The 16,302-nt window shown below is 36.4% G+C and overlaps 1 protein-coding gene across 2 annotated transcripts in view; it reads left to right on the top strand.

The window, feature by feature from the left end:
• PLCB1 (phospholipase C beta 1) overlaps positions 1–16,302 on the top strand; it is an 879,212-nt gene that overhangs the window by 610,059 nt on the left and 252,851 nt on the right. For both annotated transcript variants that reach the window (XM_043479648.1, XM_043479649.1), the window contains exons 8-9: positions 6,698–6,798; positions 8,013–8,179. In XM_043479648.1, the coding sequence (XP_043335583.1) occupies positions 6,698–6,798; positions 8,013–8,179 (268 nt within the window). The remainder of the gene's footprint in view (positions 1–6,697; positions 6,799–8,012; positions 8,180–16,302) is intronic.

Below are 16,302 nucleotides of genomic sequence, written 5' to 3'. Positions count from 1 at the left end.
CATTTAAGCTTCACTTTAATAAGCAAAAGAAAATTATCAAGCGTGTTATTATTGCTCTTTTGTTTCATGCTTTGGAGCCAAAAAGATGTAACAGTTAAGATCCTGTCCTTGACTCAACAAATATTTCTTTTTTTAAATTTGACCTGTAGTATTTTTTCTTATTTTTTTAATTGAAAAATCATTGATTTCTGTGTGTTGATTTCTGATCTACAGCAAAGTGATTCTGCTATGAATGTAGTTTTTTCCTATGCTATACAGTAGAACCTTTTTATTTATTTATCCTATATTAATATAATAGTTAACATCTGCTAATCCCAGACCACTAATCCACCCCTCCCCCCATCTCCCCCTCACTTCACCTTTTCCCCTTGGTAACCCTAAATTTGTTTTCTATGTCTCTGAATCTGTTTCTATTTCATAGGTAGATTCATTTGTGCCATATTTTATATTCCACATATAAGTAATATAATATATATTCTTTGTTTTATTTCACTTAGCATAATGCTCTCCAAGTCTATCCATGTTGCTGCAAATAGCTTTATTTCATTCTTTTTTAAGGATGAATGGTATTCCACTATATATATTTTTATGCACACCTTCTTTATCCATTCAGACTCAAGGAATATCTCTTGAGCTCTTACTGTGTGCCCTCCATCCCTGAGAATATGGTAGTGAGAAAAATTAAGTTCCAGTGCCAGGATTCAAGGACTATACATTCTCTGGGGGTGCTAGTTAAATACTTCAACTGCACATGTAAATTGGGGGAAATGCCCTGAACAAAGGGAACGGAGCATTGCTATTGAGAATAAGAGAAATTCACTCCAGAAAAAGAAAAATGTGTGCAGCACCCTGAGGCTGGAAAAAGTTTACCAGTTTGAGCAACTGTAAAAAGATCACTGTATTTAAGCATAAAAAAAAAAAGAAAGCATGAAACATGAATTTAGAAAGATGTGCAAAGAATTTGTTTCGTCTGCAGTTGCTCCTGATTTGACCTAACATCTTGTGGGGGTAAAAAGATAAAAATGTTAACTTGTTACTATAAATCTAGCTAAGGGAAAGAAGGAATAGAAAAAGCTGAATAGAAAATCAAATCCATCAACCAGTTCTCTGTAAATTACAACTTTCTAAACAATTGGATTCTGAGAATTCAGTCAATAAATACAAATTGAGTCTTTATAATCCACTGTCTTTTATTTATAGATTCACACTTTCAAACCAGTGTCAAGTGGAGACATTTTTAAAGGAAAATGAGATTCAAATAGCAGGAGTTGGGTTTAAATTGAAACAATATTTATCTCTAGTAAATTAAATGTTATGACAATTTTCTGAAAACAAATTGGAGCTTTAAAAAAAATCAGCCTCCCTCATAAAGTTTTGAAAGCTCATTATTCACAGTAAAGTGTGCTCTGCTTGGAGGAGTGGCAGAAGTAGAATGCTGTGAAAAGATCTATAAACCAAAGTCAGTTTCAGGGCTAGGAAACACGTGTCCTGGGACTGACTGTGTATTTTGAATCTTTGCTGTAATTTCATATCTACAGGATAGTGGTTCTAGAAAATATTCACTAATTAGCAAAGGTATACTGACAGGTGTTTTAAACACTTCACAGAAGAAATGGTTACACAAGTGGTAGATCATATTAATTACAGTGCATATCAGGGAGCCTCAGATAGCCAGTGGTTATGCAAACTCATTTGAAAAGTCCCTGGTGCTGGGAAAGATTGAGGGCAAGAGGAGAAGGGGACGATGGAGGATGAGAGGGTTGGATGGCATCACCGACTCAATGGACATGAGTTCGAGTAAACTCTGGGAGTTGGTGATGGACAGGGAGGCCTGGCGTGCTGCAGTCCATGGGGTCACAAAGAGTCAGAAATGACTGAGCAACTGAACTGAACTGAACTGTTCAAACTAGGTTTAATTGTGTTCTGTAAATAGATACATTACCAGAAATACTGTGGACATCCTGTTGTGATTTTTTTAGACATTATCTTTGTGCACATTGTTAGGGATAATTAATGCACTTGAACTCGTATCCTGACCAACATGATCCATTGAAATAACACATTCCTTAATGGGCACTCCTTTAGCTATTTCAATTGCTCATTAAAGTTATCTTAATTGTTAAAAAGTAGTATGTATGTAAAAACAGAGCTAAAACAATTACTGTCTTCTATTAATAATCCAAATACATATTTCAGTGAGAACTTTGAAGACCTTCCCATATTCATAAAATTGCTACTTTGCCCACAAGCTTTCTGAGAACAGAAAATAATTTACTTGCACCAAATTCCCTTTGATTTAAGGCTTTTTTAACTTGAAAGAAAAGCTCAGTGATATTTGGATTCACATTATAATCTTGGAATAGCACTGGCCTTTTAGTGAAGAAGATAGGAATAAATCTATATATTTTTTTGAATAATAAATTTTACTATAGCTATCAACATACATGTAATACCCCCAAAAAAAGTGATTATTTTGGATTTACAGAATTTGATACATTTTAGTAAAGAATACTGTGAATGAAATTTACCAAAGAACTTCTCCCAGGATAACTGCAATATGTTGCCTTTCTCCTATACCTTATACCCAGAATGTAAATCAGAAATATAGCGACTTATTCAGCTGTGAATCTTAAAATCACTAATACACAATTCCATTTTAGAACCACATTTAAATATTTGGTTCATTATCAATAGCTTACTTGTAATTATTTCATGTCCTCTCTGGCTACAACTTTCGTTTTATCCCTTTAGAACAAAAATATTAATAGGTTGAAATCCTGAATTTACTGGAAAATGATTCATTGATTAGTCAAGATAAAATCTGCATGTGGACTCCTTATTCATTAGAGTCCACTGAAATAAATTAATATGTTTTAGAGTAACATTTCTGAATGTTAAACACTTATTTATTACAAAAATTTTTAAATCTATAAATATACAAAGAAGAAAATACAAACAATACCCAAAAACTGGCATGAAATTTAGTTTTCTGGATTACAGCATGAGTTGAGGAATCAAGAAACCTTAAAATCTGAAACATAGCAAACCCGCCCCCATCAACTTGATGCCATAGACAAGTTTTGTAAACTCCTATCTCCTTAGTGTTTGTATCTATGAAAAGGATCACCATTCCAACCTCATAGAGCTGACAAGGAGTTAAATGAAAGCATTCAAGTAAAGCCCCTAGAACTATATGCTTGGCATACAGTAAGTGCTCAATAAATATTTATTATCCTCTGAGAATTATTTATATGCATATACATGACTTTCACTCTCTTTTTTACGTACATATATTTTTTTCTAGATTTTTTTTCCCTTATAGATCATCATGAAATATTGAGTATAGTTCCTTGTGCTATGCGGTAGGTCCTTGTTGGTTACCTGTTTTACAGACAGGAGTGTGTGTATATTTATCCCAAATGCCTAGTTTACCCCTCCTCACCTTTCCCCTTTAGTGACCGTAAGTTTGTTTTCTATGCCTCCAGGTCTATTTCTGTTTTGTATGTAAGTTCATTTGTATCATTTGTTAAGATTCTACATAGAAATGATATAATATTTGTCTTTGTCTGGCTTACTTCACTTTGTTATTTTTAACTTGGCATGTAGATATTTCATAACCTGTTTCTGGAATCTGGAGATGTAAATACCACCAGTACTACCTTCAAGTTGTACTGAAGGTAGATTCTTTGTATTCAACCATAGAATTGAAGCAACTCCATTTTTAAGGAAAATACTTTGTAGTTTCTGGAATAAATGGGCCTGATTCAGACTGTATTGGCCTTCTTAATTCATCCTCCAAAAAATTTTGATAATAATGGCAGCAAATAATCATTGATAATCTCTTTTGTGCTGGAGGCATGATGAAGTAAACGAAGTCCTGGACCACGACAGATCTAAGGTCTGGTGCCATATCCTGAGTGAATTCAACAAGCATTCATTAGGTGTATATCATATGCCACGCATTATTCTGGAGACTCAAAGTAATTAAATAAGAGATAGTGCGCTTTATTCAAAAACACAGAAATATGTTGATCATCAGAAATATGAAAACTAAAGGAAAACTGTGTGGTGGATGCTATAAAGAATATATATGAAGGTGGATTGCAGACACACACAAAAAAGAATTGCACACACATCTCTACCTGGTTGGTTTAGAAGTGTTCACAGAAAAGTATTTGACGTTTTGGTATGCTCTTGAGCATCATCCTTAGATTTCATGCTGCTCAAACATGGCACAATGAGTCTGTTCTAGCCACTTTACCAAATCATGAAATCCAGGAAAATAAAATATGTGTATGATCTCTGCACATTCCAGCGTTATTTAAAATGTAAGGAATTATTAACTGACCATAGCTTTTCCCTCAATATCTCCTCCATATTCTTTCACTTTAGCTTTCAGTGATGTTCATTTCAACTTATTTCTTCAAAATGTTTTTCCCTCATTTTCACCCACTGACCCCAAAGGGTATCCCCATCAGTCAAGCTGGACAAGAGACAAATGAAGCTGTATTGAAATGTTTTCCATTTTCTAGGTGCTAACATCCGACTGGTAATAAAAGTAATATTGTATTTATTCAGATTATTTCATCAATGTGTCCTCTCTAATAAGAAGTTCTAATTTATAGCTGGTAAATAAAAAATAGAGTTTTAGTAAAGCATGTCATCTTATGAAATGATGTGTATGGACTCTTTTGTAAATGGCTTTAGTTGAATCTGATATCTTATGGGAAGCATATTTGCTATCAACTTCCACCTTTTTCATAAATTACATTCATTCATTTAGTAAATATTTATTGTGAACCTGCTGTATGTTACAGAGACTGAGCAATTAACAACACCCAAGTCCTAGCTTGTGTCAGTCTGCAGGTTAGCAAGTAACACAGAAAACTGTACATCTGGAAGCACAAAACAGTTAAGTAAGAACTGAAACAGGAGACAAGCATCGTGTGATAACAGCACAGAATGGAAATTAAAACCTGGCGTAGGAGGAAGAGGTTTTAAGCTAAGACAAGAAGGGAGGAAAATAAAGGAAGTCGGTAAGAAAAGGAAGACAATGATTGATATCCTTAGACAAAATCTGCTTGTATGCTTTTAGTGAGATCTGGAGAAGGGGAAGTAGAGGGAGCTCTAAATAGTAACTAAACAGCGGGGAGTATAAGAGAATAAATTTGGGGTTCATCAACTCCAATAAAGTCTGATGCTTGAGTTGGCCAAATGAGGCACTGAGTATTTCCTTGAGATTTGTTTTTAAATCTCTCTTCCCTGTATCTCTCAGCCAGAGAATATGATAGCAATGCTCATTTTTGGCTATTTTCAAAGCTACTTATAAGGCCTAACTCAGAGAGAGTGTGGCAATTAAAAAGTGTACATTCTCCAGTCAAAAGTATTCGCTCACTTTGTAAATTAAATGGAATTTTGGAAACCTGTTCACAGGTTAAACTTTTCCCCATTTTATGAGTGGCAAATCATCATGAAACAATATGTTGGAATTTCCCTCTTTGAACTGGCTGCTTGTACTCATGATTTCAAAGTTATTGTCCAGGTTACTGAGCTTAACCATTTAATGCTTCTTGCTATATATAAATGATGTGTGTTGTTTGGTTGTCTCAAAACGCTATTTTGCAAAATGGATTTTTTTTCCTGCTCCATAAATCAATTTAGTAAAGAATATGTTATTTTATTTGTTCATTTCTCAAATGTAGGACTCCTGCTGTTTGCCAAGTGGTAAACTAAGTTTTCTTATCTGTTAGCAAGCAGTGCAGTCTCAGACCATAATTCAAAGAATAATTTTTAGGTACTTCTATAAAAGTATATTTACAAAAATATGAATATGGTAAAAGGAAGGATGTTTTCTTTGATTTAAGGGCTTAAAAATAAAAATAATCATATAAACACATACCCGAAATAGAAAAAATGGCATGAAGAATGTCCTTCCTGTTAACAAACGCTTGAATACATGCTTCCGGTTTCCATGGCAGCCCCAGTAAACAGAAAATTAAGTCACAAAACTCAGTTTTTATATCAGTGACTTACTTTCTAAACAATAGGACTGAGAGGAATCAGTGACAAATGATGACTGGTGTCCTACTTATGAAAACTGTGTTGTAACTTATCCGTTTACTTAAAAAAGAAAGAACACTGTTTGGAAAAAAAAAAAAGACACAAAATTGGAATCTTATGTTTTCATTTTGAAAATGTCCTTCTCCAGGTTCTTGAAAGAAAAATACATTCACTCAAAAGTCTGCTAAACAGCACATAAACAATGTGAATGCTCTTCATGCCACTGATTTGTACATTTAAAAGTGGTGGAAATGACATACTTATGTTCTGTATACTTTATCACAATTAAAAATGAGATTAAAGTCACCAGGAAAAGCAACCTAAAAGAAAAAAAATGCTGAACAGACCATGTTTTTACTAGGTCTAACTTACTTTAGGAATTGCCTTAACATCCCTTCAGAAGGAGAAAACTCTTTAGCTTAAAATATAATGAGGAAACAGAAAATGATTTTGATACCTCAATAACTAGTGTCCCTGTAATGATAGCCTCGTAGATGCTTGCTGAATGCTTACCCTGAGCTCTTAAAAGAAAAGAAAGAGGAAAGAAGGAGGAAAGGAGGAAAAGAGACAGACAAAACAGGAAGGGAAGATAATGAAGAACAAGCCCATTTACTGACCCTCTTATTTTATTCCCCAGAATGATTCGATACCTCAAGAAGATTTCACTCCTGAAGTGTACAGAGTTTTCGTGAACAACCTTTGTCCTCGACCTGAAATTGATAACATCTTTTCCGAATTGTAAGAGAACACATTTTAACCCATTTGTTCCTGCATACAGTGGTGCTCAGTGTGGCTGTGTCAGCGTTTTGAGTGCTAGAGGGAGAGGTCAGATCTCTTTGTACAATGAGTAGCAGCAGTGCTTCTGCGTCATTTGTTGGAGACAATCATGCATTCATACCTCTGAGGTTCAGTCACTGCTTGTAATGAGTGATATCTGCTGTGACTTGCTGCAGGGTGTCATTGTCTTAATATTCTCTGGAGTGTCTGTATGATTTGAAGACTATGGCTAGAACCGAGAGGCATGTATGCAAGAGTCTTTACAGAGATAGATTCATGTTGTAGAAAGAACGCTGATCGGGGAACCCGTCATCATACTTCTCTGCATTGCATCAGTGAAATGAGAATTTCAGATCACTAAGAACCCTCCCAGCTGAAAATTATTTGCTTTTATATTAGAAATTATACAGACATTACTTTTTTAATGATTAAAAAAAAAAGAAATCAAAACACCAAGGCAAATATGGGGAAGTAGTCATTTAACCTTCTTGATATACTGAAATCTACATGCTGACAGACCAATCCAAAATTGATAAGCTAAATAAAGATTTTTTTCATATGGAAATCAGGCACAGTACTTTGCTGAGTTCATTGCCATCAGTTATTGATAGAACATCTGCAACATCTGTACCATTGAACTTGTCTTTGGGTTGTCAACAGGATTGAAATGGGAATTTTGAATCACACTACATTGCAGAGTTATAGACTCTTGCTGGAGCATAATTTTAATGAAAAGGAAAATGTGCCCAATCATATTGGTTCTTTTTAGTAATGAGTGATAAATACATCTTTAGGATGATTAAGCAGAATATGAGAATTTGATGACTAAACCAGTTTAGCATCATAATCAAAACAGCAACCCATGACCTGTATTCCCTTTAGAGCGCTGCCTCACACACAAAACGCATGTTCCCTACTGTGGTTTTCTTTTGCATCTGGTATAGTTCGAGGGCATTGGGATTTGGTGACAGTCATTGCAAAGTGCTTGCATCCCATAGAGATAGAGCAGTTGTGATGGAGCCACACAATGTGTTTAGGGCCAGATAGGAATTCCAGTATAGCATGCTCTTGCCAGGTATGGCAGGCCTTTATTTCTACAGAGCTGCTAAATGCAAATACCTGAATGAGACTTGACAGAAAAACCTGCTAATTTCCTGGTGTTTAACTGTTTTTAGTGGTGCCAAAAGCAAACCATACCTTACAGTTGATCAGATGATGGATTTTATCAACCTCAAGCAGCGAGATCCCCGGCTAAATGAAATACTTTACCCACCTTTAAAGCAAGAGCAAGTCCAAGTGTTGATTGAGAAGTATGAACCTAACAACAGCCTCGCCAAAAAAGGTCAGTTCACTTTTTCCCACACCAGAATGAGGCTCGAGTTCTAATTGTGAGTGGGCCACTCTTCGTAGTCACAGACATCAAGGGTCATTTAGGGTTTCTTTTTTTTTTTTTTAAGTTTGGTATGTGATGTTTATCTGGTGGTTCAGTTGGTGAAGAATCTGCCTGGACTACAGGAGGCCTGGGTTCGATCCCTGGGTTGGGAGGATCCCCTGGAGAAGGAAATGACTACCCACTCCAGTATTCTTGTATGGGAAACCCCATGGACGGAGGAGCCTGGTAGACTAGAGTCCATGGGGTCGCACAGAGTCAGACACGACTGAGCGACAAAGCCATCACCATCCCTATGTGATGTTTGTGTTGTTGTTGTGTATACATGTGTATGTAACATTATTTTGGGGGCTTCCCAGGTGGTGCTCATGGTGAAGAACCCACCTGCCAATGCAGGAGACTTAAGAGATGTGGGTTAGATCCCTGGGCTGGGAAGATCCCCAAGGAAGGCATTGCAACCAACTCCAGTATTTTTACCTGGAGAATCCCCTGGACAGAGGAGCCTGGTGGGCTACAGTCCATGGGGTCCCAAAGAGTCAGACACGACTGAAGTGACTTAGCATGCATGCAACATTGTTTTTTAAATGTCTAATCATTTGTTTTGTTTTAAAATTTCCCCATGGCTGAATGCATCTTCCTTCAGACAGGAAATTCACTCTCTTAAAAATTACCCTTTTGGTTCTCTTTCTAGTTCTATGACATGACCCACAGATATTTCTAAATCACTGAAACTGAAGAGACTATTCAATCCATTAGAACCCTATCTTTTTCTAGCTTACACTATTGAATTTTTCCACTTGAAAAAATATTTAAACTTTGTCCTTCCGTGCTTAAAAAAATTCATGTTTATAGGGGGAAAAAACTGGTATCAGATAGATGAACTAAATTGCCTGAAAGTTATTGAGATATTTATATCTTTGATTCTGGAGAAAAGACTTGCAAAAATAAGATCATGAAAATTCAGTTTCAGGGAGTTTCTAATTGTATTAGTATGTGGCATCATTGTCTCTGAACTGAATCATCAGTTCTTCCTTTATCACTAGTGACCAAGTCTCATCTGGATTGAAATTCCTTCACTGAGAAAATTAGTATGTTATTACTGATGTTATTCTAAATTGCCTAGATATTGTCCAACTTGGAGTAAAGAAAATAGAATGCAATTAAATAGTTATTAAGATATTAAGAAGAAATAGATTGCCTGTTAATATGCAAGTAATTCATAAGTAACAGACAGCTCTGGCAAGCTTATGGTCATTAATAAGAATAGTTATCATAAAAGTAGATTAAAAAGTTTTTTTTTAACATATTGCATTTTTTCTGGAACTAGTCCTCTAAATGAGAAATGGAAGTATTTATTAATATCAAAGTAATATCTTATCATTAATTCTATTCTAATTTAGAGATGATTTACTTTTGTTTTTAGTTTTATTATTTTACATATTTTCATTCTAGTCTAAGTTTCTTTGTCAGGCACTTTGCCTTTGTTGTAGCATAATTCTTATCGTTGCCGACATCAAAGGAAACAACTGGCCCAACAGCACATGTTGGTGTTGCCAGGCCAGCCCTCCAACCTCCTCAGATCTGATGCTGTTTCTTCCCTGGTGCCTTAGAGTTGGGATTTCTCCTTATCATTAAACCAGAGACTCCTTGGAAATTCCTCATGGATAGCTTGACAGATCCCTTCTGAAATCCAAATTTCGCCAAAAATAACTAACAGGGTTTTAACAAGTCCAACAAGACTTCTAAAAACAGCCCATGACACCAGGAAACCAAAAAGCTTTTGTGAAACCAATGAAGCACTTCAGAATCTAAACTGTGCCCTTTTCTCATCCCCTCACACCGCATTGCTGATGGTCCATACTTCATCTAGTGTGTGACGCCCCCATACATGACTCGGACAAAGTAGAGGATACCAAGGAAAATATTCTAATAGGTTATTGTAAAACTCTGTCATCCTGGAAGAACCAATTTTGATTCTAATGGAGACTAAGATTAGACTCTTGCAGATGCAAGAGTGTTTCGTGCCGTTTTGCAGCCATACTGGATATAAATTCCATAATCATGCAGACATATATAATTCAGGTATATTTATACAGCAACACTGGGGACCTACCTGGTGGTCCAGTAGTTAAGACTCCATGCTTCCACTGCAGGGGGTTTGTGTTCAATCCCTGATCAGGGAACTAAGATCTCACAAAACAAAACCAATAAATAAATAAATAAAATTTAAGAAATAAAATAGCAATTTAATTTATTTTTCTCAACTTTACTTTTTCTACACCTTAATATGGTAATTGATTGTGAAGTCTCCATGTCAGCCTTCATGTGATTTTTTTTAACCACAGTATTTCTCAATCCCAAAACCTCAGTAGAAAGATGAACTTGTAATGTCTCACACCAAGTCATTTTGTTTGCTGCTTTGGCTCTGTTTATGTGAACAACAAAGATTAGAGAAGATTGTTTTGCTTTTCTAGCAACTGTTGTAACATTGTCAAAAGGATAACAATTTTGAAATATGTGTTTGTAGGAATAAGAAATCATTGGATTTGACCTCAATTTCTTAGTAACCAAGACTTTGAGATATTTTTTCAAAATTTTTTCAAAGTTTTATTTGACTCTGCTGTTCATGTTATTTGATGTTTGACTTTTAACATATTTTTAGGAACTCCTTTATATGTCCAACAAAGTACAATTTAGTAAAGTGTTTATTATATGGCTTCATTGATTGATATACAAGGAAATTAGCTTTCATTTATTATGTAACTTTCAAAATAATACATTATCATTTTGCAAAGAAGGTAGCCAAGTCTTTGAGATCAAATGACTTACTTAAGATCTCATACCAAGATACTCTTCCAAAAAGCAGTTTTTAATTTTCAGTCCATGAGCTAGTATCTTTTTTTTTAATTAATTTATTTTTTATTGAAGGATAATTACTTCACAGAATTTTGCTGTTTTCTGTAAAACCTCAACATGAATCAGCCACAGGTATACATATCTCCTCCCCTTTGAACCTCCCATCTCCCGCCCCATCCCACCCCTCTACGTTGATACAGAGCCCCTGTTTGAGTTTCCTGAGCCTACAGCAAATTCCCATTGGCTCTCTATTTTACATATGGGAATGTAAGTTTCCACTTCAATCAATAAACACCTAAGAAAATAAGTAGTGAAGTTTAATATTATATTTTTTTCTGTTGTACTTTACATTTTGCCTAGTTCTTCAAATGTGTTGAAGCATTAATTAAAATGACCCCCCAAACTCAGTCTCATTAATCTGAGAAAAGCACTTCCATATTGCCTACATTTGATATAAAATGATGGGAATAAGATACATACAGAATATACAATGCATGCATGCTAAATTTCTTCAGTCGTGTCCGACCCTTTGTGATCCTGTGGACTGCAAACCCATCAGGCTCCTCTGGCCGTGGCTTCTCCAAGCAAGAATACTGGAGTGGGCTGCCATGCCCTCCTCCAGGGGATTTTTCCCACCCAGCGATCGAACCCACATCTCCTGCAAATCTTGCATTGGCAGGTGGGTTCTTTACCACTAGCACCACCTGAGAAGCCAGAAAATACATATGTAATAACAAAAATACACTTATACTCTCTGATATCAAGAAATGTATTTTAAAGTTAGGTGTAAAACAAATAGACAACACACAAACTTGACATATGCTAATGTTTAATATTATGTGCATTTTATATAATTGCAACGTAGAAGGTAATTTTCATTTAAATGAAAACTTTTGAATGTAGCTAAAAGCCTAGTGGCTCAGGCTGAGCACGGTAAGCTGACTGACGGCACAGCGCCTGGAAGCATGGAGTGAAAGCCCGGAAGGGCTGATCGTAGGTGACGCTCTGTGGGACTGCTCTCATCAGTTGTCCTCATCCCACGCGGGAGTTTCTGTCTCTCTACATATGCACTGGTTATAGCTAATTGGAAGGTTTCTGGCTGTCTAAAGCCAAATGTTCATGTGTTTGGGTTGCACAGAGTTGTAATCTTGTTGCAGAAGCTGCTGTTCTCAAGGGAGTTAGATTTATTTTTACAATTTAAAATCACACACTAAAAAATTCATGTGGCCCCAAGTCAGCAAATGTTTCTTCCTTACCATATTGTTTGTGCTTTAGGCCTAACTATGCTTAACATAGGGCTACACAATGACCCCTGCCTCTATTGAACAGTCATGAATGTAAGTTTGAAGACTAATGTTTCTTAAACTGTTAATTTTTTTTTATCACTTAAACTCTTTAAAAGGAAGGCAGTGAGTAAAATTCACATGAAAAATGAAATATTTGTATTGATGCCTTAGGTACCAGACTACAGACCTCTAGATTCAGCAGTTACATTTGTGAAAGAAGACCAAATACTGCATAAACTGCCAAACCAAAAGAAAACAGTTGAATTTGTTCATACTTTTATTCTTCTGTGAAAAGCAGGTGTTCATAAGTATTTATTAAACAATTGAATTAATATAATAGATTATAATATTAGTAAATGTTTCAAGGCAATTTTCTTTTTTAACGTGTTCTTTCCCTCAAATTTTTACAAGGTGTGGCATATGAAAGCTTCGTTGCAATTTGTTGCAATTAAATTTTTTAAATACTGTGAATTAATAGTTTAATAGGTGAACTCAAAATGAATAATAGCAGAGCTATTTTGTGTTAAACCAAGCAAATAGAAGTTCAGGTATAGCAAGCACTTTTGTTCCAAATCCACCTACACTAATAATGATTTGCATCACTAGAAGTAATCCCATTGTATTTTCAATATCATTTTAAGAAACTCCTGCAAATGAACTTTATTGTGTCATTGTTAGCAGCAGCAAGAAGCACTCAGAGTATGCTAGATTGGGCACTGGATTTGGGAGTCTTGCAGCCTGTAGTATTAGGTGGAACTCCTTTAGTTGAAAAATGACAAACTAACTGAAACTGAAGCACAGAAAGGAATTGATGCATATAAGCATGTATGCTTGTACTTGGTGCATAAAGGCAAAAAGCGAGGATGTTAATGACTTGCCGCATAACTATATCCAGGGGCTCAAATGATGTCCTCAAGACCCGTGTTTCATCTCCCAGTGACGTTCTCTGCACTGACTGTAAATCTTGGGCAGACTCTCCTGGCAGGAAAGCCACCAGCAGCTCCAGGCCTGCCAGTCTCAGTATGCAGAAACTCCTCTTACTCATAGTTACATCAAAATACCAGAAACCAGAGCATGGCTTAAAAGCCACCCAGGACCACTCCTGAACTAGGATCCCCGTGGCCTGGAGGATGGAATATACCAATTGGACAAACATTGGTCGCATGACTCTCCCTAGAACCAATAAAGAGTCAGTTACCTAAACTACTTGGACTGAGAGTGGGAGAGAGGTGGTCCCCTGAAATTCAGCCTGGGTGTATTACCTGGAAAAAAGACTAATCACCAGGCAGATAAAACAGCAGGTCTCACTAAAACTGGTCAGAAATCAACAACTTATCATCAATATTTATTCACCTTTGACTATTTCCACCCCCTAATTTGCTCATCTTTGGAAATATTCTGAGAGATTTACTGGAAATATTAAATAAGTTGCTCATGGTAAGAAGGTTGCATATCTTAACTGTTGCCCATTGAACTCTTGTTGATCTGAACTAATGAAAAATAAGAATTAGTATTTATGCCAAATTACTTCAACACATTTATGGGTCTGAAAGTGAGATTCAGAGCACTGGGCAAGACTTTACTGAATGCTGCTGTGTCTTGGCTAACAGGTTTATTTAATTTATTGCAATTAATAATAAATTAGACTCATTTGATGATGAAACCTGAAAAAATATGGCAAGTCGTTTCTGTGCAGAAATATTCATTTCTGACTCAATAAATATTTTATCTATATTTTTATTAAAGTTGAATTATACTTATATTTTAAAGTATAAAGATTTATACTGGAATCTTACTATTTACTTTAACACTTAATTTTCCTACTAGAGTTTTAAAAATCATTATTTTCCCGGAACCATTTCTCTTTACTAGGTAGAAGTTATCAAAATGATGATTATTTTTATAAATGTGTATTAGGTATCCTCAAGAAGTCAAACATGCCATAATTTAAAAAAGAAGCTGGTGTTGTGTTATGGTTAAGCCAGGTAGGTGACTTTGACTTGTCTTGTTGAACTTCAGGTTCCTCATCTGTAAAATGGGATGGTACCAACACTAGTAGACATCAGTGCTTATCCCATATCCCTTGGCATTCACGGTTCCAATTTAGTCAACAGCATCTTCTGCAACTCTCCAGGTCTTTCTCTCAGCCCAACTACAGCCAGCCTACAAGTGCTCAGGACTTCACGTCCCCAGGAGTAAATTTCCCTCGGGAGGTAATACCTCTCTTCCTTGCCCACTGTGTGGGACAGTTGAATAAGTATTCTCCATATCCTCCCAAAGCTCTGAAGTAGGTTTGAACCCCAGATCCCAACAACTGTAACCTACTTTATAACATTCCCTTTATTAGCTGCCTTTTCTTCTCTTCTCATTTCTCCACTCCCCTAACTGTTAGTTCCTAGGTTACCTTCCACTATGTGCACTCAAATCCTTATCTCAAAGCCTACTTTTAGAAGAACCTAAACTAAGACAAACACTTTTCTACAAATGGCCTTAACAGAATCTAAAGTGAAAGATGGGTAAGGTTAGTGTGGCTGAACACTGAGAAGAAAAAGATAAATAAAGGGCTGTGCTCATGGCTCATCCCTTCTCACCTGTCACTAAGCTCTTATCTATTATCATTCCTGAAGTCTTGGCTGGAAGCCTCAAAATCACGGGATCTCTTGTCTACAAGCAACTTATCCTTTTAGCCCCAACTCACAGGTCGTAGAAGAGGCAGCTGAGGAAGTGACAATGTTGAGAGTAGAACTGTATTTTCTGTGTCCCGGTGCAGAGTTCTCTGCACTGTACTCCACGTGGAGCCCTCTGTTAGGACTTGCTCAGAAAAGGCAGTGTCATTTGTTTAGAAGTTAGCAATCTGCATCCATGGCAGTAGTTTTCATATCACCGTTCACACAGCACAATTTTACTTGTGTCTGTTTCTTCTAACGATGGCTCACTCATTGGTCAATGTGTAAGAAAAACCTTTTGGTTTTTCCAACCAGTAGAAGCACTATTTGGTTGAGTTGGGGACCATGCATTGTAGCTGATGACAGCTGCCCTACTCCTGTTTCCTCTTCTGCTCCATACCTTCCTCTGAAGGCACTTCTGCCAAACCCCAGGAGATTCAAGATGCTCAGTTTAAAACCACTCATCTGGAGGAGATATTGACTGGCCTAATGATCTGTCTCGCCATTAAGGTGGCATTCACTTAAATATTTTTATATGGATGATCTGTGTAGCAATACAAGAAATAAAAGAACAGAAATGAATGAACAGAATCAACTCAAGTAAGATAGGTTTTCTTCCCAAAAGACAAAGACAGATAAAAACTGTGTGATAAAGCCAGTTCTTTTCATGCCTTAAGTTACTATGCTGAGAAAGCTGCTGAAAAGTCATTCTAGTTATTTTACTGATTATGATCCCATTTAAATCCCACCTATTGACTTTCTAGCCTCTGTGGAAGGTCATAGAAGAATGACATCAGCTTCTGTGAGTATATTCCAAGCTCCTCTTACCTCTGTGTTTCATCTGTTCACAGACTTCTCTGAAATATTTGAGATTGGCAGAAATGAAAAAACATTTTTTTTCTGGAGAGCCATTATGAGTCCATTGTTTGTTAGTTCACTTGGTAACTTCCTTGGATTTCCTTTTTTGATTACATTTCCTCGTTTCCCAGGAGGCAGGAAGTGGGCTTGAGGAAGGCAAATGCCTGGTCCAGGAGTCCTGGTCTTTTTCTGTCAGTAACCTCAGTGTCTGCTAAGAATCACAACTCTAGCCAGAAAGCCACAACTGGGTTCATTCACAGCTGAAATGGCCTCTGTTCAGAAAACAACCAGCCTGGTTGTTTATATGATAAAAGACAAAAACAAATGCAAGTTTTAAGAGGTGGGGAAGGGAATTGGTAGCGTATTCCACACCAGTCTGCCAAGTCTTTTTAAAACCTCTTTCCCTCAT

Source organism: Cervus canadensis, chromosome 10, assembly GCF_019320065.1.
Source record: "Cervus canadensis isolate Bull #8, Minnesota chromosome 10, ASM1932006v1, whole genome shotgun sequence".
Classification (NCBI taxonomy): domain Eukaryota; kingdom Metazoa; phylum Chordata; class Mammalia; order Artiodactyla; family Cervidae; genus Cervus; species Cervus canadensis.
This window is presented reverse-complemented; position numbering and strand designations above follow the sequence as displayed.